At 41.9% G+C, this 24,534-nt stretch overlaps 1 protein-coding gene across 1 annotated transcript in view; it reads right to left on the bottom strand.

Annotated features, from left to right (window-relative positions):
- Positions 1-16,874, bottom strand: part of SKIL (SKI like proto-oncogene) — a 33,628-nt gene extending 16,754 nt beyond the window's left edge. The window contains exons 1-5 of the mRNA XM_083442142.1: positions 16,616-16,874; positions 10,556-12,342; positions 5,075-5,172; positions 1,007-1,254; positions 655-893 (exon numbers count right to left, since the gene is read on the bottom strand). Of these exons, the coding sequence (XP_083298268.1) occupies positions 655-893; positions 1,007-1,254; positions 5,075-5,172; positions 10,556-11,650 (1,680 nt within the window). The 5' untranslated portion in view covers positions 11,651-12,342; positions 16,616-16,874. The remainder of the gene's footprint in view (positions 1-654; positions 894-1,006; positions 1,255-5,074; positions 5,173-10,555; positions 12,343-16,615) is intronic.
- Between the last annotated feature and the right edge of the window lie 7,660 nt (positions 16,875-24,534).

The following is a 24,534-nucleotide window of genomic DNA, read 5'->3' on the forward strand; positions in this document are numbered from 1 at the left end:
AGTAAAGCAAGATGAGCGTCGCAACCCCAAAGTCGGCCACGACTGGACCTAATGGTCAGGGGTCCCTTTACCTTTACTTTATGCTAGTTGGCAGTGATTTGTGGCCTAGAGGTAGAAAAGGGGAGGCGTGGCAATCAGTGTTGGAGAACTCCCTACTTAATTCCCTATAGGCAACTCTTAGTGGCTATCTACAACCTCAGTTTTGTGTCTAATGCTATCTCAAGTATCCCCATTCCAGACTTCCAATCCTTTGCATTTTGTGTAAGGAACCTCTGGACAGAATATTTCCAGAGCACTTCCTCCAGTGCAGACACACAGTCTACAATGTAAAAATTTATAATTATGTAGTCATGGCATTTTAGCATACAATAATAAAAAAAGCATATCCAGGTGGTGACTTTAGACTCTAAAGATTATTCCAGTAACACCTGAGGTTTGGCAGCCAAGTCAGCAATTTCAGGATTATATTAGTTTATAGTATATTACGTTAATGTGACTTGAAATGAGGAGACAAGCCTTTAGCTTGTATGATCCTATCTGTGTATTATTGTAGTTAACACTTCCCGGTAATCAAGATTTAAAACCACCACAAAAAGTTATGCAACAGGCAGGTTTCAGATGACAGAACGAAGCTAAATCAAATACATGCCATACCATCTGAAGATGTTGCTTCTTTTGCAAAATTGTATGTAGCTTTTCTTGCTGTTTTATATAGGTTTTCATTACATCTTCCATCATTTTCCCTTTGTCATCATCACAGCCAGTATCAGGTGGAAGAGCCTGAGATGAAGTTTGTGCACTGCTGATTACTTCTACCACGTCTTCTGTAGTCACTTTGGAAGAGATCAGTTCAGCTTTCCTTCTGCTTGCAGGTTTAATGGATACAGGCCGCTCTATAGGAGTCAAAAAGGTAGGAAAAGTAATGATTGTTGAAAGGCTACACTGGAAAGCAGCTGCACGTTACAAGATGCAAGTGTACAGAAAGATGTTTCTTTTTCCTACTCACCTGAATTAGCACACACTTCTGTACTAAGTTTCAAATCAACTTTCTCTTGTACTTCAAGAGAAAGATCCTGAAAGAAAATGGCTTTTTTACGTTTGCCACCGCTGTGTTGCTTCACTGACTGTCCCGGTAGAGATTTAATTACCTCTGAAATCTTCTCTGCGGTTTTAGTAGCTTCTTTACATTGTGGCACAGAAGAGGTAAGGGAGACATTGGGAGCAACCATTTTATCGCACATATAGAAGTAATAGCTGGAAACAAAAAAAAGTAAAAAAGCAGAATTAATAAAAATTATTTAAATCAACTGAATTTGAACCAAGCATGAATTATTATTACATCTTAGGTTTTAAAACCTGGGAACATGAATTAATTTGGCTTTGGTTACACCAGAACAGATTTAAAATGGAAATCTGTTTTAAAGCAGTTGTGCATATTCATTGTTTAGTTTAACAGGATAAAAAACAAATCAACTAAGGAAAGCAAGGTGGAAACCAAATCAACTAGTTGCTATCATGAGATATGAATGGCTCATTGGCAAGGATGAATAAAGAGAAAGTTTTAGTTTTTGTGTATTACTGCAGTACCTCACCTTATTCAACTCTGTACTCTTGAAAATTTGCATGATGCTTTTAGGCTATCACTTTATCACATAAATTTAACTGTATATTATACAAAACTATGAGTGCTCAAATTGTGCAGAAGATGCCACTCATATTGCATAAATAAACCACAGTACAGTAATGGAGCAACTTCGCTTTTCCCACAGATGAATATCAGCAGGGTTACAGCTGTGAGTTAGTTTAAAGACAGAGCAGATTAATTCCTAGTAAAACCAGTTCCTTCCCTTATTAACTAACAAAGGAACCCTACCATTTTAAGTTTTCGCTTATTTACCTGAGGACCGCATAGTTTATTATGTGGGAATGGCTGCACCAGTGTTTCTGCTCCCAAAAACTGCATCTGCAAGCAAATTGCTACAGAGCAGGTGATAAATGCCTGTGTTCTCAGATTGAAGTGGAGGCACATATAGGAAAATTATATAGTGTAAAGAAGCTGCACTGCAGCATCTAAACAGCTGTCATCAGCTTCGTAGACAGTCTTAATACATTTAAAGAAAGACCACCCTTTAGTATAAGATTCCCATGGTGGCAGACAATTCATGGAGATGAAAATAATAAAATAATTCTCAAGTGGAAATGAAAAAAAAATCTATGTGTAGCAGGCATAAAAGATGTCCAGCATAAAACCCCAACCTAAAGCCACTTACAGAACATGCTGAAATGTCCTTTCAGTGCTTGGCATTTGTATTTGCCCAGACATCAGAGCTGGCACCAGGAGAAATCCTCTAAGGAGGGAATGCTAAATATGGCCTTCTCACTATCCACTGAACTTCAGGAAGTGGTGTAACCCTCAGATGGGGGCCACTGATGAATAATGAAGAGTTCAGATAATCTCATACTGTAGCAGATGACTCTTCATATAACCTAGTCCAAGCCTCTATTCATCACATCCGTCCCACTCTCCAAAATTTGCACTATAGAAAGTGATAACACCACCACCGTGTTCTGCAGGTTCTTGTACACTACCTCGGCAATCCTGTGTACATGGAAGTGCTTTGAACACTAACAGCAGCATATAAATCCTAAAAGCATACTTTCAAAAGTGCAGCGTTGCAGCCTCAACTACTTTTATTTCCTATGCAGTTTAAATAATATTTTATTCCCAATATCAACTACACGGGAATTCATACCGCTATTTAGAAAAGGAAGGTGCAAAGAACACAATTAGCTAAGCAAATTTTAGTCACAGAATCATAGAATTGCATAGTTGGAAGGGAATATGAGGGCCATCAAGCCCAAGACCCTGCAAGGCTTGAACCCATAACCCTGAGATTAACAGCTTCATGCTGTACTGGCTAAGCTTGTTTTAATGTTTTCTCTTCCATTTTCCTGTTTTTTCCATTTGTGTTATGCTGTAGAAATAATAATGTGCAATAAAAAAAATTTTTTTAAAGAAATTCTCTTTGGGGGATGGAAGCCAGATACATTTTGAAAGCTATTACGAATACCTGGGACAGAGGGAATCTGTTTGGCTGGTAGATATGTGACCATAATGAAGCAATGTGCTCTGTTTGTGAAATTAGCTGAGGAACGGCGCATGTGATAATTCAACTGCTACATCAGCATTATACAGACATGTCATCAGCAGAGCAGAGCTTCCCATGGTTTCCGTGAGCTGTGAAGCGTATCAACTCTTCACATGGTTGAAAGACAGCTGCGTTTAATTTGTGAGACTGACGGACAACTATACAGCGCAAGTGGAGTCTCCCATGCAGCAATTTAATGTTAAAACAACTTTTGAATATAGATTGAAGTTACTATTGCGCACACCCACACACATACACAGTGCAACAATATATGCCCAATTAACTCTGGACCAAATCTAGCCTGAGAAAAGCAGCTCCTTGACAGGCCGATACAAATCACCCCTCACCGCCATCCGCTTTAGGAATCTGCTTCCTAACTACATTGGTACTTGCTGCTGTAACACATCCAGCTTTACATTAGCCTAAATTGTATATGCCGGCAAGTCTAAGAGAGAGGCAACAGAGAAATCTGTGTCAACTACAGCAGGGTAATCAACCTTGCAGGTAAGTCGGAAGAGCTCAGCTTGGAGAAAAATGCGAGTGGGGCAGAAATGGATTGCTTGCAGGGCTAAGTCCATAGCATAGTAAAGCGAAAGCTCTAAAGCAAAAGGTGCAGGTAACTGAAGGGCTGAAGAGCTGGGATAGAAGAGCCAGGAGACACAACAGGTTCCAAGAGAACAGTGAAAATGCTGTTACACTTGCACTGGTCTGGAAGGAGCAAGGAACAAAGAATCCACTTTCTGAGGTTCCTCCTTTCAACATCCGCTTGACAAAGCTTAAAAGGCCCATATTCCGGCCAGCCACCTTCAGTCACTCAAGCAACTATGTAGTAATTTTCCCTACATATGCACCTGAAGTGTTCAAGCAGGTCTTCTCTTAGCAGCTGGTTTAAGTCTCTGGAGGAAAAGAATGAATGTGGTCCCAGACAGGCATTTATTGCAGAATCAGCGCTGCTTAGGCACAGATGTTTTTCACCATACTCACAAGACATCACCAAAATGCCAGCTGATTATTATTAATTGTTTGCATTTATTCTGGATTTCACCTTAATGTGGAAGGTGCAATACATAAAATAACAGCTGGATGTGGAAGGTCATTAACAAATGGGCTGTGGGCTGTTTGTCCCATGAGATGACATTTGGGTGTGTGGCCTTTATTGCCACACCCTACTTTCATTTGCTCCTTACCTGATCGCACAAGCTACCTGTTTTGTTTCTGGTGGCTGAAACTTCACAATTGAGTATGACCATTTCCATCAATTGCCCATGCTGAAGTCACAAACAAATGTCAGCAACCTGGTGCAAAGGAACTGTTCTCTCAGGAATGCCACAGAGTACATGCGACAGATTACCTTGGAGTCTGCAGTACATACACTGGGCTCTATTGATATACGTTTGTTAATAAGGTGCTTTTGCACAAGACCTCTATGAATCTTGCACAAAACTTATACAAGTCAGGTAAATATCACTCTTGCACAAAAGCTAAGTTTTACAAAGAAATCAAGAGTTGTAAAACAGCAACTGCAGTGAGTGTACCAAAAGGAGAAGGGAAAAAAGAGTAGAAACTGCTTTGGAAGAAGTGGCTCATAATACCAAAGTTCAGCTCTAGATTGGTCTAGAGCAGAATGGGGTATATCTGGCCCTCCATATGCTTTTGGATTACAAATTCTGTAATTCCTGGCTGAGGTCAGGATACTTATAATTCTGAAGGGAGATAGAATCCAACAGTATACGGGGAATCACAGCCTCCACATCTCTGGCTCAGGAGGCCTATAATTATTTCTTAAGAAATAATTTCTTAAGACACATGTTACATATGTGACCAAACTGTAGAACGTTCACTTATCCTTGCGCAAAATATGGACTACACCTCTAAACTTCAAGTTGTGCATTCACTGCTTATATTCTTGACAAAAGGATGTTTACCTGGGATGCATGAATGAGTGCGGCTGATTAACGGAATCTGCTTCCTGCTTTACAACTGGATACCATTGTTGAAATTCTAGGTTATACTGAGAATCTGCCTGAGGAGGAAAAAAATAAATCAGCATTTATGTTTTATGATACAACATTCCAGTTGTGAGAGTTATGATCTGGAGGAACTGATTTACAATTATTTCTCCAATGTCATCTAATTCGGCAGAAGAAATTACAAGGCAACAAAACAGAAGCAACAGTAGAAAAGCAAGATTACCTCAGTTTTCCCCATTCCAATTACAGATGAAAGAATTGGCAGTTTTCTTGAAAACTGGTCATCTTCCAGCTTTTTTACTACAATAAATATACTATGCCACACATAGGACCCTGCTCTGGACAATGCTCCCATACTGGCATGGGGTGGGCTTGAAAGCCCCCCATGAGTGACCAAAAGTGATCCTGTGCTTCTTTTGATCAAAGTACATGCTTCAGAAATATTCATATATTGCGTCAATGGCAGCATGTGGGATTTTAATTCAAGGTTCTTAATACCATCATCATAGCAATGTATATCAGTATGAAACCTTCATAATGGATAAAGATGGGGAAGGAGCTAGGGTTTCCATGGCCAGATAAAATACTTATTTCAAATATGACAGCTTAAAAGAACCTTGAGAATTTCAACTTTCATTTCTGAAGGTTCAGCAAGTATAGGACATGACTGCGGAGAATGAACAAACAATGTTGTTCTTCCCCCAGTGAAGGAGCACTGTAGAATAAGAACTGAAAAATCTCAGATCAGGAAGCCTAGTTACTGGCTTCAGCCTCTTTCTTTTAATCAGAAAGCAAATTAGCCAGGTAGACTTTTTATAGAAAAAAGTAACGAAGAGGAGCTGGCAGAAGTCTAGATGCAAACCTTGTCTGCAAAAGCCACATGGCTTTGCCACTTCAAAATGTGTTTCATACATATACATCAAACAATGTTTCTTCTGTAGGAAAAGTGTTGTATTGGGATAAATTGGGCCACTTCAAATGGGACGAAAAGCCTAAATGGAAAGCACTATTGCATGTGAAATAGCGTCTCAATTTGTGTGATAACTGCAAATTGTTAAGAGTGAGAATTTCAGAGATGTAGAATTAATTCAGTTTTACCATTAGCCCATGACCTTGCCTTCTCATTGTTCTATCCCAGCTAAAAAAGCATAAATCTGAGTTCTTAAAAAAACGCTTCTGAGAATACCTGAGGGCCAGCGTGTGCTTTGGCTACTCATTACTCACCACTCAGTTATACTGTGAAATTAAAAAGCAAATTTGTTCCAAGAACCAACTTTGCAGAGAGCATTCATAGTGAAACTGAGAAGCAGAGAACAGAAACAGAGTTTTAGTATGTTTGTGTTTAGATCACAGATGGTGAAACTTCAAGACAAGGATCCTCCCCGGGGCAAATCTGTCTCAGCGTATCAAAGTGCTTGCATCTGTAGGCAGATCTTTTTCTTACCCTTTGCACATTTCATGTATGTGCTAAACCATGATGAGTCATTTCATATGCTTAAGCGGAGGAGACAAAACACTATTTTCACAAGACACATGGAGATGTATATGTGCACCAGAGGAACTGAAAACAGCCGGAGTTCCTAATCATTAGGACTTGCCTTCAAAAATATTTGTTTCTCCCAAATTGTGTCACAAGGAGGACACGACATCCGTCATGAGGTTACTGAAAAATGATGGAACATCTCAGCTCCATAGATAATGCCAATCCTTTTAACAACTCTGCACTTGAAGGCAACAACACCTTGCACTATGGCTTTGGATACTGTACTTAGTTCGCTTTTCAACCTTCCCCAAATCATAATTAATTAAAAACATGCAAACATATTATGAGAATCAAATAAAAATTTATCACGCCATTGTGGTTTTAAAAGGATTGGACCAAAAGTTTCAACAGTAACATTATTTTTAAATAAAGGCATGTCTTGCATTTCCCCCTGCCCTCCTGAGTAATTCTTATGCAGCACTGCTTCTCTGATTCTTGCATTTTCAGCACTTACAATATATTTAGAGTCTTTGGGGGGGGGTGTCAGCCAAAGCCAGCTAGGTGTAGTTCATATTAGCAGAAGGGCATTCCTCTACCCCTCCTCCACCCCCTATTTTTTCTCATCAAAATGTGAAGATCCCCAGAATCACTGCATCTTAACTATTCTTTTGCTACTTTGCTTTTCACATCTCAGAAGTGTTAGAAGCACTGCTGAAGCAGCAGAGTGTTTCTAGAATTCCTGTTAATGCTGGATAAGGATGTTCCTATTCTCACCCATATAAATTCTCCTTATAAAAGCTCTAAGTAGCATTTTACATTCTGTTAAGCTAAAGGAGAGGATATAGTTGTATCATTCTTACCCAGATGCGCAATTACTCCTGGGATAATGTTAACTGTCTTGCATTTTACAGATAACTTGCCCAAACCCAACAGCAATAGTTCCTCTAGAAATAAAGAGGGTGAATCACCACAACTCAGATGTAACCAGCTTTAGTTATATATTTCTTTCCTCCCACTAGGGAAAGAAAGGGGATTTGGAATGATGTTCAGAGGTATGTTCAATACACAATAAGATCAGTGCAGTCCCTTCTGTTTCTTCATGCAAATGCATAGTTGCTCAACTACAAACATGCTAACACCCTGCCTCCAGCAGGAAGGGAGGATGGTAGGTAGGTGAACATGTGTGTTATTTTAAGGAATCTTGTTGAGTGTAGAATACGGATAGAGAGGTCCTTAGTTCTACGCTTCTTCCATATTTTAGGTAACCACCCATTACCAAACAAGCACTATTCTACACATAAGATGAGATGAGAATATAATTCCCTGAAACTGTAATTTAATATTCTATCCACGAGATAGCCCAGGCCTATTAAGTATGAGGAGTCTCACATTGGCACATCAACAAAACCATAGTCTTCATAGCAGTCGTTGTGTCCTTATTTAAATTCTCCCTCTCGCACAAATCACTCATTAAAACTCATATTGTGAAGGCTCATGGAAAGGTCATCTGTATTTATACAGCAATATGTAAACGCAGCACAATATTTTGGTAATACATAGCCCTTCATTAGCCATATTGCAAGAATGCAACAAAACGATAATGAGGTTGTTTATAAGCCGTGGGACACAATGTATCAATCATTTTCTTTTAAGGTAAGCCAAAATATTGTCTAATGAGTTACCATACCTTAAGCTGTGTTGTCATTTAATGAACAGCAACACACTTGCTACATCTTTAATGATCATATAAACCTGATTAAGCTGGGAAATTTATAGTTTCTGTTGCCATAACAAGTTCAGTATCTTCTTGGCCTATGTACCTAGAACAAGTAAGCTCCCAATCACCCATCTGTGGTCCAACATTCATTTAGAGCTGTATTATTGCCAGTCAATGGACAATTCATGGCTGAGACAACGCCTCTAGGCAAAACCTCACATGAACTGTACTTCTTGCTACTTTATTTTACTTATCCTCCACTTCTCCCAACAGGCAGACAGCATAAGAAAAATGAAGAAGCTTGCCTATGATTAAATGGACTGATTTATATACTCATCCATGAACAGAAGTTGATCCACCAAAATCCTACAACTTTTATCTATTTGCTATGACTATTGACTATTGGAAAAGCAATAAATGGAAAAGGTAGTGATTAGCTTTTCCCCCTCTCCTAAGTTTCGCCTCTAGAAAACCTGGTCTTTTAGATGGAGTAAGTTAGTGCTGTTTCATTTGTAGCCAGTTAAGCTTTTGCTAGTTATGAATTCGGAGTTCCCACCTCCTGTTTTCCCATCAAGCATAACGGAGGGGAAGTGTGTGGGGGTTTTTGGTACATATCATGGACATTTGAAATTTACAGATATGGAAAGTTCAATGTAGGTATGTGCAACCACCAGTATAGCAATTGCTCTCCATGAAGGAATTGAGTTACAGCTTGCCACTACCCTTATAAAGATACACGCAACAATTCCACCCATCTTAATGCCTCCTCTCGAGAATTCTTAGGTGTGTAAGCATGAAGCTGAAATGGCTACAGATATGCCCAAACTGCATTTTGAAATGACTGCATCACACTTTGTGGATGAGGCTTGCTGCCTTCATCAGATGGGGCCACGTAAACATGTGAAGATGCCTTATAACCAAATTAAACTACTGGCTCTTTTAGCCCATTACCATCTGCTCTGTCTGCCAACATCTCTGCAGGGTTTTTCCCTAGCTTGCTATCCAAGACTACTAATTGGAGATTCCAGGAACTGATCCTGAGTCACTCTCAATAAAGGCCATCGCTCAGTGGTAGAGCATCTGCTTTGCATGCAGAGGGTCCCAAGTTCAATCCCCCATATCTCCAGATAGGTCTGTCAGAGACCCTTGCCTGAACCCTGCCAGCCCATATTTCCCATCTTCTCATCTACACTGGCTTAAAAAGAATCTCTTGGTGCTTCTTGCTTGCTCAGTTTCTGACAACCTCCACCCATCAAAATAAGCTTTGTTGAGTTTTTGGAGCGGGACCATAGTTCAGTGACAGAGCTCACAATTTGCATGCAGGAGGTCTCAAGTTCAATTCATACGATTTCCAAGCCAGCTTAGATGAAATCAAGCAACACATGCTAGGAAAAGGCTGAAACATTGGGGAACCTCTGTCAGGCAAGGCAGATGATACAAGGCAGCTTCGTATGTTTGTGCATTTGTAGTTTCTTTGATGTGTTATGAAAGACACAGTATATAGTATGGACAACGAAAAAACTCCTAAAGGCTACTTGTATATAAAATTTCTCCAGGTGTTCACATCTCCGAATTGAAACAAACAACATATTTCTATTTAGAAGGCAGAAAATACGAAGTGCTTCTGGAATTTTAAAAGTAGACACAATAATAATCTATAACGGAAAAGATAATTATAGATATTTAAACACTATGCTCCAGCATAAAAGATATCTGTGGGTCTCGTTATTTGTATTCTTTTGGTGCTCTTTTAAAATAAAGCACAATGACTTCTAACTATTTTCTTTAGCCATATTTAACTGTGGAACAATTTACAACATATAACACCTAATGAAAAAGACAATAACTCATATTTTGTAGAATGGACAGTGCTCCGTGGTTACATTTATCATTGCCTGGTGCCAAGCTATTTATAACAACCATGCATGCGTGTGTGTGAAGTAAAATCAAACAGGCAAGTCTGTACATCAATGTTAATTGATGTTCCATGCACTTAAGTCAGTTAGGAAGCAAGAAGTAAAATTCCAAACTTGTTAGCTTATATAATATCCCTGGGTTTTAAAACACTGAAGTGTTATTTTGTTGTATTTGCCATAACACTTCCCGATAACAACTTAAGTTTTTCAAAAATTTAAAGGGTCCAATTTACATTTAGGAAACACATATTTAGAACACTTTTAATGCAATTTTAAATGTTAATTAAATGCAAATATTTTACAACTATAAATAAACTTACTTTAGCCTGGATTATTTTCTGATTTTTCATACTGAATTTTTCTTTCATTTCTTCCAAGAGACGCTTCATATTTCTCTCTTCTGGCTTGCCTAGATATTTTTTGTTAATATGAAGATAGCAATGCCATTTAGCTGATTCAAAGCCCCAGTGGCAGGTCCTCTTGTCAGGAGCTCGATGAGAATGCATCACAAATGTTTGGGGAGAAAACATCGAATAGCACTCTAAACATTGGATACATGGCGAATCTGGCTGCAGATAAAACTGTGGAGCAAATAAACCCTGACACTTTCCCAAGCATTCGTGCTCTACTTCAAAGGCACCGCCTGTCTCTTTTAGCTGGGCCAGTGAATTCTTCGCGTGAAGCAGGCTGCCATTTTGAGGGAAAGTGCGAGGGCGCAGCAATGCATTGCATAGTCTCTGAGCATCAGTCAGTGTGATCAGCCCACAAGACGGGGCATTAAACGGAAGGATTCCCAAAACCTTCAAGATGTGAAGCTGGTCTGAAGTGCACCTAGAGCAATAGATGTAAAGTTCATCGCACACTGTGTTAATTTGCTGTAAAGAAAAGTCACGGAGCACAGAATTCAAGACTTGAGGCAGGCAAAGTCTCTGTTCCCCTCCAACGTTAAAACAAGATATAGACTCCCCTTCCAATAAAGTCTGTGTCAGCTCCGTAGAGCTGTCGGAAGGAACAAGCAGTGGACCAGGAAGGATCTGGGGCGATGGGAGAGGTACAAAGACAGAAGACGTGCTTTCTTGAGAATGGCGAGCAGAAAATGCTGCTGGTCCTCCCAGCGAACTCTGACTACTTAAGTGGAATTGTGCCAGTGTATGTTTCAGCCCTGGATTTAAGTTCAAGGGCTCAGATGCTGCAGCAGTGTTTGGTTTGGCATCTTCCTCTCTGTCCTCCATAAAGTTTTCTTCACATTCATCCAAATGTTCCTTCTTTATTGTTGACAACTTATTTACCACCGTTTGTTTTACATGCATTTCTGTCATTGCTTTTTTTGCTGGAGGACTGTCCTCTTCTTCTGCTGCAGTCTCCTTTTGCTTTGACTGACAACCACGGGGAAAGTTTGTCTGTGCAGCTTCCATAGCTAAACTTTAGAGAGGTGACTCTGAGGTTTGATCACTGGCAGGTCTTTAAAATCTCAATTCCTGGTTGTCTCAGCTGCTCAACCAGTATGGCTGCTTTTAATTAAATAAGACACCAAAGTAGGTAAATGCAAAGTTCAACACTTTGCATTTAAAATCACAGCCTTTGAAGTTAAGGAGTCGCCTAGAAATATGTCATTCAAAAATACTTTTTCTCTAATTAACTAAATATAAAACGAACAACCCAATGCACATATAAAAAGGTTTTCCTCAAATCTTCAAGTCACTGGTCTTGAAACTGATCAGTGATTTTGATCCAATAGAAAACTGTGATTTAGTACAAAGTTAAGCTTTGAAGGAGATTTCAATGTCTACAGGCTCTTCCATCAGAACACAGAAGTTCTCACAGTCTGAGATGTGCTGCTTTCAAACCTACACTTCTATAAGAGGGGGAGCTTTATGTAACAAATCTTGTTATTTGCACTATCATAGACAAGGTTTTGGATTTACTGTCCAACAAAGTTTTCCAGTTCCATCAGTTTCAGTGTTAATTCACCAATAAACATTCGAGTGGAAGCTGATCCTAGATTCTTGGTTGTAACTATATGTATAAAGGCGACCATTGCGAATAATGAAAATTAACTCCCAGCTATCAGCAAAATTGATTTCCTGGGTTCATCCTTTCACAAAATCTGAATGAGGGGTAGAAAAACAGACAGGCATTTTATAATCAGAAATGTACCAAAGCAATCAAACAGTTTCAAATTAAATTCATATATTTTAAATATGCACACTTAACACAGCAATAGTGTTTCCTGAACTAACATATTTTGATCGGTGAGAGTGCAAGCTTGAGTTACAAAAGCTTTATCTTGTTAAAATATTCTGAGCATTACTTTCAGACACTTAATCAAGAATAGTCAAATAAAAGAGATAGCTATGCGTATTTTTCCTTAGAACCAAAACTATTCACAAGAAATCCATGATCTCTCAAGATCTTGCCTTGGTAATGGACTGGATGACAGCCAACAAACTGAAGCTCAATCCAGATCTAGGGCAGCTCCCTAGACTGGATGGATGTGAGGTTGCCTGCTCTTGGAGGGGTTGAATTGCCTCAGAAGTAGCAGGTATGCAGTTTGAGGTACTTCTGGATCCTTTACTGTCCCTTGAGGCTCAGCTGGCCTCAGTGGTGTAGAGCCCTTCTATCAGCTTTGGCAGGTGGCCCAGCTGCACTCCTATCTGCACCTCTATCTAACCATTGTTGTCTATGCTCCGGTAACCTCTGTCTTAGATTACTGTGGTGTGTTATACACAGGGCTGCCTCTGAAGACAGTTCGGAAACTTCCAACTAGTGCAGGAATTGGTGGCCAGGCTGCACACTGGGGCAAGATGGTTTGAGCATATTACATTCTGACCCACCAATCCTGACTGCCGATTAGTTCCCAGGCCCAATTCAAAGTGCTGGTTTTGACATATAGAGCCTTGAACAGCTCAGGATTTCCAAAAGCTGCCTAGCCCGACTTGTGGGGGAAGGAGGCATGTTTTCTTCCGGCACACATCTTTGTATTTCTTCTCCCTGTTCCCCATTTATTCACCTGTGCATATTCAACAATACAGACATGTGCACTCCTGATATCTTATCCACCCCCTCCATTTTAATGTATCAACTGTTTAAACATATTATGAAATGACAGCCTGTCCTGCATATAATACAGGTTCTGAAGTTAGCTAGGCAGAATGTAAGCAAAGCAGACATTCCACTTGACTTCTCCTCCCCCCCCCTACATATTCTGTTCGCTTTACTCACATTCCACTCAGTATTTACCCCATAACCTATTTTGAAGGGGAATGGAACAACATAGGGGAGACAAGTGTTAGTTTCTCTTCCACCAGCTTTGTTCCCTTCTCCTCTTGCCCCAATTGCTATTTCCTGGTCTCAGAATTCTCCAACATTTCCCCATAAATCTCTCTCTCTCTCATAGTAATGCATTTCTCACCCCCTCCCAATTCACATATTTGTTATCTCTGCTGTCTCCAACCCCCATCACCAGCTAACTCCTCTCAATTTCATCACACAGTGAATCTACACAATATAGGCTATTTAGAAATACAGGGGTGATGAGAAAACAATAATGTTTGGAAACAAATTATTGCATGTTTAAGTAAAATAAAATACTCTTGGAATTTGTAGAATTGAAAAAAGGAGCACTTCTCTCATACTTGGTAAATTCAGAATCTACAGAAGTCCTAGAAAAATCAAAGTTCCCTTTAGCCTTTTGAAACTGGTATATAAAACACAAATAAGTGCACTGCAACCATACACATTTTACATTTGGAACTTAGGTTTCTCATGCAATAATAAAGAATGACAACACTACTGTTGCTTCAGACAAAGCAACTCCAACATAATGTATTTTCCCTTTCAACGCATGAACTGCCTATACTCTTCCCTTCTAGTTTCTGGTTAATATTCAGCATTTTTTGTGGGGGGTGGGACGGGACACATTTAGCACAGGAGTTCCTCACTCCCTAAGATCACTAGTTTCGAAAATCTACCATGTAAATCAGCTCACTTCTCCCATGACTAAATGTATATGCTTTCAAAATAGTCTTTCTCCAGACTTCCTCAACACACATACCACAATTACATGATTTATTTTACCCCAAAGACAATCAGAGCTTCCCAATTCCCAGAGCAACTTTTTGTCAAATTACCACACTCCATCCAAACCTAGCCCTACAAAAAAAAAAATCACAGAGAAAGACTTTCCCCTAAAAATCATTTAAGATGCCACAAAGAACCATTAACCTTACTAATATCCACCTAAGATTCCCTTTATTCTACCCTCCCAAAGACATGCAAAATCTCACAGAATTTCTTCTCCCAAAGTCTTTTTGCAATATAGTGGTAACTCAGGTTAAGAACTTAATTCATTCTGGAGGTCCGTTCTTAACCTGAAACTGTTCTTAACCTGAGGCACCACTTCAGCTAATGGGGCCTCCCACTGCCGCCACGAGATTTCTGTTCTCATCCTGAAGCAAAGTTCTTAACCCGAGGTACTATTTCTGGGTTAGTGGAGTCTGTAACCTGAAGCGTCTGTAACCCAAGGTACCACTGTAATTCTTATACACCCATCCACAGTAAGCCACCTCCTGAAGAAACACTCAAATATATAAATATCTGTATTATTATTATTTAAATTTGCATACCACCCTTCATCCGTAGATCTCAGGGCAGTTCACAGCATAAAAATACAAGAGAAAAACACAATATACATAATAAAAACAAAACAAGAACACAAACACATTTAAAATGATATAGGATGTTAGTCAGCTCAAAGCCTGGTTGAAGAGGAACGGTTTCATCTGGCACCTAAAGGTGTATAATGAAGGTGCCAGGCGAACCTCCCTGAGGAGAACATTCCACAAACAGGGAGCCACTGCAGAAAAGGCTACTAGCCTCCATTTTTAAACTGCTTCAGAGGATTCCTTAGAAAAGTATAAGGGCGTCCTCAATGGGAAGATGGTAAACAAGCGTCCTTGAAAGCTCACTCAGTACTTTCCACCACCCTGCCTTTGCAAACTGGACCTGTCTATTCTAAGATCCACTCCCTTTAGTTTACACTGAGCAACGGGGAGGCCCACCAGATTGCTGGAACAGTGTGCACACCCTAGAACATTTCCCAGAATCCTCTGCAATACACAGGCATTCCAGAGCAGGTGAGCAAGGGGTTCCTCAGCAGAAAAGTCGGTCTGTGTGGGAAACTGTTCCCTGCAGCTGGAAATCTTTGAAAGCCACTCACTCAGTACCTTATAGTCTGGAAACTCCTCCTCCACAAACACTTCTGTTCTCATGAAACATCCTAAAGCAATGACTTAACATTCCCACAGCCAATGCGAGTGTGCCTTTGCTTGCAAACCCCGGGTTGAGGCCCGACAAAAGCGGCCCTCCACCCCCCCAGCCCCCCCCCCAACATCCTGCGCTGAATCATTCCTGGTAGAAGCTGCTGCTGCTGCTGACCCGCCCCCACCCCCGGTTCCCCCCACCGCCTTCTACTAGGAATCTCCTTCCACACCTCCAGCCCCAGAACCCCAACCCCCCCTCCTCCTCTTCTTCTCGTGGAATTTCCCTGCCCTGCCCTGAACTAAACTCCTTTCCCTTCTGGCATCAGACTTAACCTGCTGCTGCAGACGCTCCTCCCCCGACAGGCGGCGAGGAAGGTTAAGTCTAGCTAGCAGAGAGGCGACCGGGGGGGGGGGAGAGAGGGAAGGTTAGGCCGTGTGGGGCGGAGTGTCTGCAAAGAGTCTCTCCAAAGACGCCCTCAGATTTTCACCTCCTCCCGCCTCCAGCCGTATCGCCCCTTCTCTCTCTGTCCTCCCCCAACCTCCCCCCCCCCCGACGCCACAGCTTCCCTTCCCAGGCCGACGTTGCTCTCCAGAACAACCTCCCTCCACCCACCCCACTCGTGCATATTTGTCTAGTTTATTGCATTAAATAAATAAAATGTTTAAGGAAATCCTTCCCCCCCCACCCTCTTTGAAGGGAGGTTGTTAGTCCGATCCCCATCAAGAAAGCGATCCTTCCCCGAAACACACACAACACTAAGTAATAATTACCCCCACCTCCAAAAAGGAAGCCTATTTCCCATCCCCCTTCCGGACAGGAGGCGAGTCTTTCTCCCCCCTCCCCGGCACCCCATTTGCAACACACACACACACACACCATCCCTACACACACACACACACTGCAACTGTTCTCGGCTAACCCCACTCCATTCCCCTCCCCCATCACCCTTCCTCCCTGGGACCATCCCTTTCTCTCCCCCCCCCACCATTGCCTCAGTATAAACACGGAGCTCCCCCCCCAATACATACACCCTCGTCTCCCCCCCCCCACGCCCAACTCCCCCTGCCCGCTTCTCTTCCTCCTGCTCCCCGAGGGTCCCGCCGGCCGGCCGGCCTCACCTTCTTCCGAGGGAAGCGAGCGTCCTTTCCCCCGCTTCACCGTCCATACCTCACAGCCGGGCTGCCCCCGACAGAGGAGCAGAAGCCGCTGACGCGCCGCCCACCCGTGACCTCACTGCGGAGACAGAGGAGGAGGAGGAGGAGGAGGAGGAGGAAGGAAGGAAGGAGGCGGCGGCGGCGGCGATGGTGGAAAAACCACCGTGACTGAGACGGAGGCGGCGGCGACGGCGGCGGCGCGCGGGCACGAACCCTCCAGGAGCGCGCGCCCCGCCAAGCCCCGCCCACTGTCTGGGCCAGCTGCTGGCTGGCGCTGGCTCCGGCGCTGCGTGTGAGGGAAAGAGCGCGTGAGGCAATACTTTCCCTTCCCTCTCTGTTTGCCTGGGAGAAAGCCAGCCCGTCTGTGCCGCCGCCGCCGCCGCGTCCTCCTACTAACCGCGGAATTTATAGAGCTGTTCCCGCTCCGCTGGTGTCCGCCTCTTCCCACCAGCCCACCCACCCCCAGAATATAAACACAGGAATACGTCTTCCCCTCGCACCCACCATCCCTTCGCTCTTCCCAGGCCGCCCAACAACCGAATAGCTCCGCTGCCCGCGTCTTCCTGTCTGCCCTCCGCTTCCTTGTGCCGTATTTCGCCTCAGCGTCGCTTCACACGTTACGCGGGGATCGAAAAGCCCAGGTTGGGTTTCCCGCAGCAGGACGCGTGCAAAAATAAACCGGAGTGGACCGCAGCGCCCTCTGGAGTGCACGTGTCATGTGTCACATTCGGGCTTTAGGACTTCTCGAAAGCAACGCTAGTGAGGGGAAGTCAGCTGAAAACTGCGGTTTTCACGTTGTTTCTTACTAGTTATTTACTTGGTTTTGTCTGATCCGTCGGCTCGTCTCCGCTGCGGTTGTCGGGGATAGCTACCCCGGAGATTTTGGCGTCTGAGACAGGAAAGCCAAAGGCATTCCCCGCATAACAATTAACTCGAGGGCACTAGACTTCCCAAGTGGATTGTGGCTGTGACTCACATCTTTGTCTGTCTGCCTCCCGGGGCGACCACCCTTATCTCACGGTGAAACTGCCTGTGCTTGTTTGTCCTCCGCTTGCCTAGTCAAAACACTTCGCCCAGATTTGCCTGCTTCTTTGCTTCTACGTGCCAGTAGGTTAAACAGTAATTGGGTGAAAGTTTGTTACTAATTGAACTTTTTTAAAGCTGAAAAAGCATATTGCCCAGCAACCAAAGTGTAAACACACAGTTGAAGACTCATGGGCACCAGCTGTTAGTTTTTCCACTAAGCTTTTGCCACAAAGATTGGGGTGAAAAGGAAGGAGAAAATAAATGGCAGTGTAATAGCTTGCACATTGTGCAACGCACATGTATGCACATGCACTGTTTTCTGTCAACAGATGCCATCAAATGTCTGGGCCACAATCCAGATATAGGTTCACGCAGCCCAATAAATTGCTAAGAAGACACATTCCCATCTCTAATGTAAACCACCCTGAGCTGCTTTTAATTAATGCAGCGTATCAATATGTATGGCAGGTCCTTGCTAAAGAAGTTTACCCCATCCAATTTTTGGCAAAGGAAAGCAAAGGGAGAGGTAAAAGGATGAATTCAAGCAAATTTATTTACATTGGACATAGTTTAACTTTAGCTGCTGCAAGAGCCAAAGGGTTAGGCAGCAGGGTGCAATGGGAAGCAAACTGCCCTGGATTTCCACATAGCTGCCCCCCAAACCTATTGGTTCATGTTGAGTGAAGTAGTAAAACAAACAAGACTGTATATATTCTCCAATTCTTCTTAGTCTTATTCTGCCTTAAAATATTGTTGCTCTTCCTTAACCCCCGAGTAACCTAACCATTACTATACTAGCACAGTTACATAGGTAAGTGGTAGTATAATGCATACTTACCAAATTTATTCAATTCCATTCACAGGTAGGAATTGGGATTGGGGGCAGCCTATCTAGTTAGTGTTATCTAGGAATCTCTGTATTCCAATATTATTGTGTTCACTTAACAGACAACAAACAGAAACATTTAAAAAATATTCCTTTATTTTAACCCAAATACATGCTGATTTTTAGATTGTAAAACAACAAAAAAAAACCTGGCCTGGAAGTTCTTTGGCTAAAGCAAGTCAGGCTCCCAGCTCTTTGCTGGCTGACCTAACCAGGGGAACAAGACTGCTAGGGAGCAGAGCCATTCAGTATGTGAATGCCTCACACTGTAGGTAAAGCCAGTTCTCTTCCTTGCCTGAGGATTTTCTCTTTTCTGGAAAATTATTTTAAATCCATGCTTTCTCTGTTGGAGGGAGCATAAATGTAAAAAAAATTAGTTTGAGTATTTTCAGTTCTGATTGAGTATTTTTATTCTAGAGGTTGTATGGGGAATGTAATAAAACATAGACAGTGCAAGCCTAATTGCCTATTAGAAATAGGTGTTGGTCCTACTGAATTCAGTGAGGCTTAAAAAAAAAAAGGTAAAGGACCCCTGACCGTTAAGTCCAGTCACAGACGACTCTGGGGTTGCGGCGCTCATCTCACTTTACAGGCCAAGGGAGCTGGCGTTTGTCTGCAGACAGTTTTTCCAGGTTATTTGGCACAAAGGAACACCAAAACCAGAGCAGCACACCGAAATGCCATTTACCTTCCCGCTGGAATGGTACCTACTTATCTACTTGCACTGGTGTACTTTCGAACTGCTAGGTTGGCAGGAGCTGGGACCGAGCAACAGGAGCTCACTCCGTTGCAGGAATTCAAACCGCCGACCTTCTGATCAGCAAGCACAAGCGGCTCAGTGGTTTAGACCACAGCGCCACCCGCATCTCAGTGAGGCTTACTCACAGGTAAATGGGTTTAGGAATGCAGCTTCTCAGCAGTTCTGCCTTTGGAATAGGAAGGTTGGTTGGTGAAGCAAATAGAAGATGGAAGGTTTTTGGCTATTGATTTTTTGGTCTCTCCAATTATTTTCAATGTCAGCACCAAATAAGTTTGAAACTTTGATCCCATAGTGATATAATAAGCTAATATTTTAATAAATCACTATGGCCTGGAAAGCCAATGGAAACCGGGGAAGCCAGTCATTCTATTAAACTGATAGTGCACTAAGGTTTGAAACAGATACCTCTTTTACTGAAAAGATGGATGTTTGATTTGATTGTATGCTGCTTTGGGGGCTCATGAGCAGAAAAACAGCATGTAAATTAAAATGTACATATATTAAATGTTTGTTCTCTTAGCTTCCAGACATTTATTCAGTAAGTTTTGCAATTTACACAGATTCATAGGTAGGGCTGGCCCAAGACATTTTGGCACATGAGGAGGAATCCAAAATTGTGTCACCCTCTCCCAGCCAGGGAAGAAGGGGTCAGGGAAGATCTAGATAAGGAACGAGGAGGGAAGAAAGATCTACATCAAGATCTGCTGCCTGTGAATCCTGCCATCTGAGGCAGTCACCTCACCTTGCCTAGTGGATGTGCTGGCCCTGCTCATATGTTACCTTTAATTTGCACTAATCCTAATACATGGATTATAATTTATCTCCATGAATGCCAGATCAAAAACAGAATTGTTAATGAGAGTATAAATATAATTTGGAGTGAGAAAGAAGAGCAGCTGCTAAAACTGAACACTAAAACACTAAAACTGACTAGTGTTGCTAGTCTAGAGAAAGGGAAACCTATCCAGAAGCACTTGGAGTATTAGAGCTACTTATTTAAGAAGATGTGGTGTTAAATGTGTGGTCTTACTAAATTTATTTACTTTAAACTAATAATAATAATAATATGCTGCCCATCTGACTGAGTTGCCCCAGCCCCTGGGCTGTTTCCAGCAAATTAAAACATTAAGCACAGTAAAGCATCAAACATTAAAAACTTCTCTAAACAGGGCTGCCTTCAGATTTATTCTAAAAGTCAGATAGTTGTTCATTTTCTCTGCCTAGTTCCCTGCAGCCTCACTTCTCACAATGAAGGAACTGCCAGAAAGGTAGAGTTGGATCTCAGTCTCTGGGCTGAATGATAGGGGTTTATAACAATAAAGGTAAAGGGACCCCTGACCATTAGGTCCAGTTGTGGCGGACTCTGGGGTTGCAGCGCTCATCTCGCTTTATTGGCCGAGGGAGCCGGCGTACAGCTTCCAGGTCATGTGGCCAGCATGACTAAGCCGCTTCTGGTGAACCAGAGCAGCACACGGAAATGCCGTTTACCTAGGTTGGCAGGAGCAGGGACCAACCAACGGGAGCTCACCCCGTTGTTGGGATTTGAACCGCCGACGACCTTCTGATCGGCAAGTCCTAGGCTCTGTGGTTTAACCCACAGCGCCACTCATGTCCCCCTTTATAACAATACTGTACACATAAAACCGTACAGTAAAAACAGACATCAATTAACCATTGCAGAAAGATGTATTCTTAATTGCCTGCATAGGTCTGGTGGAACAGAAATGTTTTCAGCAGGTGTTTAAAAGTTGAAATGAAAGGCACCTTGCAACCTTCAAATAATTCATGCCGTATTGTAAGGACTTGTTCTTAAGACTCATCGCCACAGGATTAGTTTAAACCACAAGACTGGGAGTAGTCAGGGGTTAAAATTGTCGGGCACAGGATGTTGAAAGCAGCACAAGTGATGGGGACAGCTTTTTAAATGCACATCCTTCATTATCCCAGCAAAGCTTCAAAGATCAGAGCTTTCAGTTCTCATACAAGATGAAATAAACACAACAAGTTCCTTTAAAGAGCTTTCTACGTGGCACACAGAAAAAACTCCACAAGGCAATTTTAAAATCTCTTTATAGCTCACCTTTCACATCTTTTAATGTAGTTTCTGATAGGTGGTGTCTCTCTCACCCACACGTGAAAGGAGAAGTGAGACAACTGATCTGCATTTTTAATGCACAAGTGAAAATTGCTATTCCAAATTACTTCATGTTAAGAGAGAGGTGTTGACTAGTGTTGTACAAAAACTTAAAAATAACCTTCCTGTCAAACTGGTTAGCATACACACCAAACCTGTTTCTCAAACTGCTAAGATGTATACGGCACTTTGTCACACTGTTTTATGAATTAATTCAAATTCATCATTTCCATTTGTGAACATCTCTCATTATCTACCACTTACAAAGGATATGCGCTTCCTACATTATCTGAAAATCTAATTAACACACCAGGAGAGAAATGGAAAACATATTCACTACAATTCCTTGAGCTAAAGCTATGAATCAGAATAGATACCAACTGTCCAAATGTATAGATGCATGTGGTTAGGAACTCTAGATATAAAAAATAATAATCAAACGCTAGCTCCCCATCACTTACATTAGGCTTTTCCGTGTTAGTGTGGTGGTTTGAGACCAAACCCAAAGAATTCCCCTTTTCATCTTCCCATTCCTTTAAGACATCAGCCCCAGCTATTTAGAATCCTTCCCTTCTGCTTGTCTGTAAGTGTTGAGCCATAATATGCTGTTTACTCCCAATAATAATAGAACACTTGGGCAACAACCCCAGATTTGGGTGGGTGATCCTCATATCCTGGAGGTGGGCAGAGATTTGAATAATTAAGCTTGCTCTATCTTCTTTCACTCCATTTTACCTGAGAACAGTGCAGACTTTATGACTTTAGCATCAACCTACATCCCCCCCCCCCACCGTCCCACTTTGCTTAGCATTCAGTCTGACGAAGAATGCTGGAGAACTCAAAATGTTGCTCCCTATTTTGTGACATTTCCCATCTGATCCTAACATAGGTATTCTCCTATTGTGGATTTTGAAACACTTATCTTGTGCTATCTCTAATAGGTCATGTATTGTGTTACCCTACAGTCCCTAAAATCATCACTGTTACCTTCTACAAAGTTCTGCTATAGACACTTAAGGACGTAGGAGTCTACCTTATACTTGGACAGGGCACGGAGCTCAGTAGTTTCTCTTGACAGCAGCTCACTGGAGCTTTGAACAAGAGTCACTCTCAGCTCTACTTGGAGATTTCAGGGATTGAACCTAGGACATTTTGCATGCAGAGCATGTACTTTACAGCTGTGCTATTGCCCTTTTCCAAGGCTAGCTGTGGCTGGTTCAAGTGAATTATAGCAACATTTATTAAAATAGTTAAAGCGGAGTAATGATAATAATGTAATTTATTATTTCTATCCAGCCCACGTGGCTGGGTTTCCGCAGCCACTCTGGGCAGCTTTCAACAGAACATTAAAAACAGAATAAAACTTCAAACATTAAAAACTTCCCTAAAAGTTGGATAGTTGTTAATTTCCTTGACATCTGATGGGAGGGCGTTCCACAGGCTAGGCGCCACAACCAAGAAGGCCCTCTGCCTGGTTCCCTGTAACCTCACTTCTTGCAGTGAAGGAACCACCAGTAGGCCCTCGGAGCTGGACATCAGTGTCCAGGATGAACGATGAGGGTGGAGACGCTCCTTCAGGTATACTGGGCGGAGGAAGTGATAATACTATCTAAATATATTGGCACAAATAATGATATCAAAATCTTACAGAGATTCTTGTGTCCATTGATAGTGCATTTAAAAGATTCTAGAAGCCCAGCTGTAAAACCCAACTGTTGACATGCCAAATATTATTCTGATTATACTGCAAACTTAGATCCTTGGGTGTCCATTTGATAACAAAGTTTTTTTCTATATTTCCAGTGCAAGACACTTTAAGTTTGATATAAAATGTTAGTTTACAGATACAGTAAAGGGAGATAAGTCTGCATTTGATCTATAATTAGCAGCATGGTTACCAAGAAACAGCATCACTTGTCTAGGGGCAGCAGGGAGGCATATGGCTATAACAACCACATAGAATATTAGTAATTCCCAAGAATAACAGTCTCTTGCAGCAATGGCAGCAACTGTCTTGAGTTGGTGGGTTGGGAATTTTTAAGTCCCCCTCCTGCTCATGACTTTTACAGCACTAAAAAGGAAATAACTCATTTAAATATGTGCAAACACCCATTGTTTTCTAACTAAGAAACTATTCTCTATACTGTATATTCATAGGGAGAATGGATTTTATGTGAGATGGAATGAGCCTAACTCCTTGATAAATAGATCCAATCACCTCTCATTTAGAAATTAAATCATTCCTTAATTTTAAAAAGTCATAACGCATTTTAAAAGAAGTCAAAGGAAGTAAAAAACTATAATACTTTCCAGGTTCTGTCTCCTCCTACTTCCATTGAAAATTACAAATATCATTTCCTAAAATTGAATTTCAGCCACATAGACAAATAAAGAGCAAAATCTGATCCAGAACCCACCAGAATTTAGCATTAGAAGACCCTACTTTCAATACCATGGCTCAGCCCTGGAAATGTGAAGGACCTCTACGCCATGTCCAGAGTATCTCCCCACTGCGCAATCACAACTAGGCTCCATATGTCTAGGGCAAGATATATTCCAGATTTGGGTGAGGATACTGTGTTGATCGACATCTCCCACCCCACAACATGAGATTTGATAACTCCAACTTCCAAGATACCCATTAACGTAATGAACTGAAACATAGGAACTCTCGCACGAACTTCATCTCAGTACCTTTCACCTAGGTGGAAGCAGAGGTTTTGCTACTCAGATAGGCCGCAGAGAAGCCAGGAAAGCAGAATCCAGAAAGAGTGATATTAAGATGCACCATAATAGGTAGTTCCAACCAAAGACAGGAGTCTTGATGAGTAACATGACAAGGTTGCCTACTAGCTCTTTGGATTAGCCAGGGCACAAGTCTGTCCCACAATGTCTGCTCCATTAGGCAACAGACTCCTTAAATCTGTCCATCACACAAGGTCACTATTATGCTTGATTTTGCAGGTAAAAGGAGAGACAGCCAATAGATAAAATCTTAGCAGCAAAAGGTAAAAACAGGCAATATGGACTTGTTTGGCTGTAATTCTAAAGTTAAAACAGGCATTTGGATGTTATTC

This window comes from Podarcis tiliguerta, assembly GCF_965153285.1.
Source record: "Podarcis tiliguerta genome assembly, chromosome: 5".
NCBI lineage: Eukaryota > Metazoa > Chordata > Lepidosauria > Squamata > Lacertidae > Podarcis > Podarcis tiliguerta.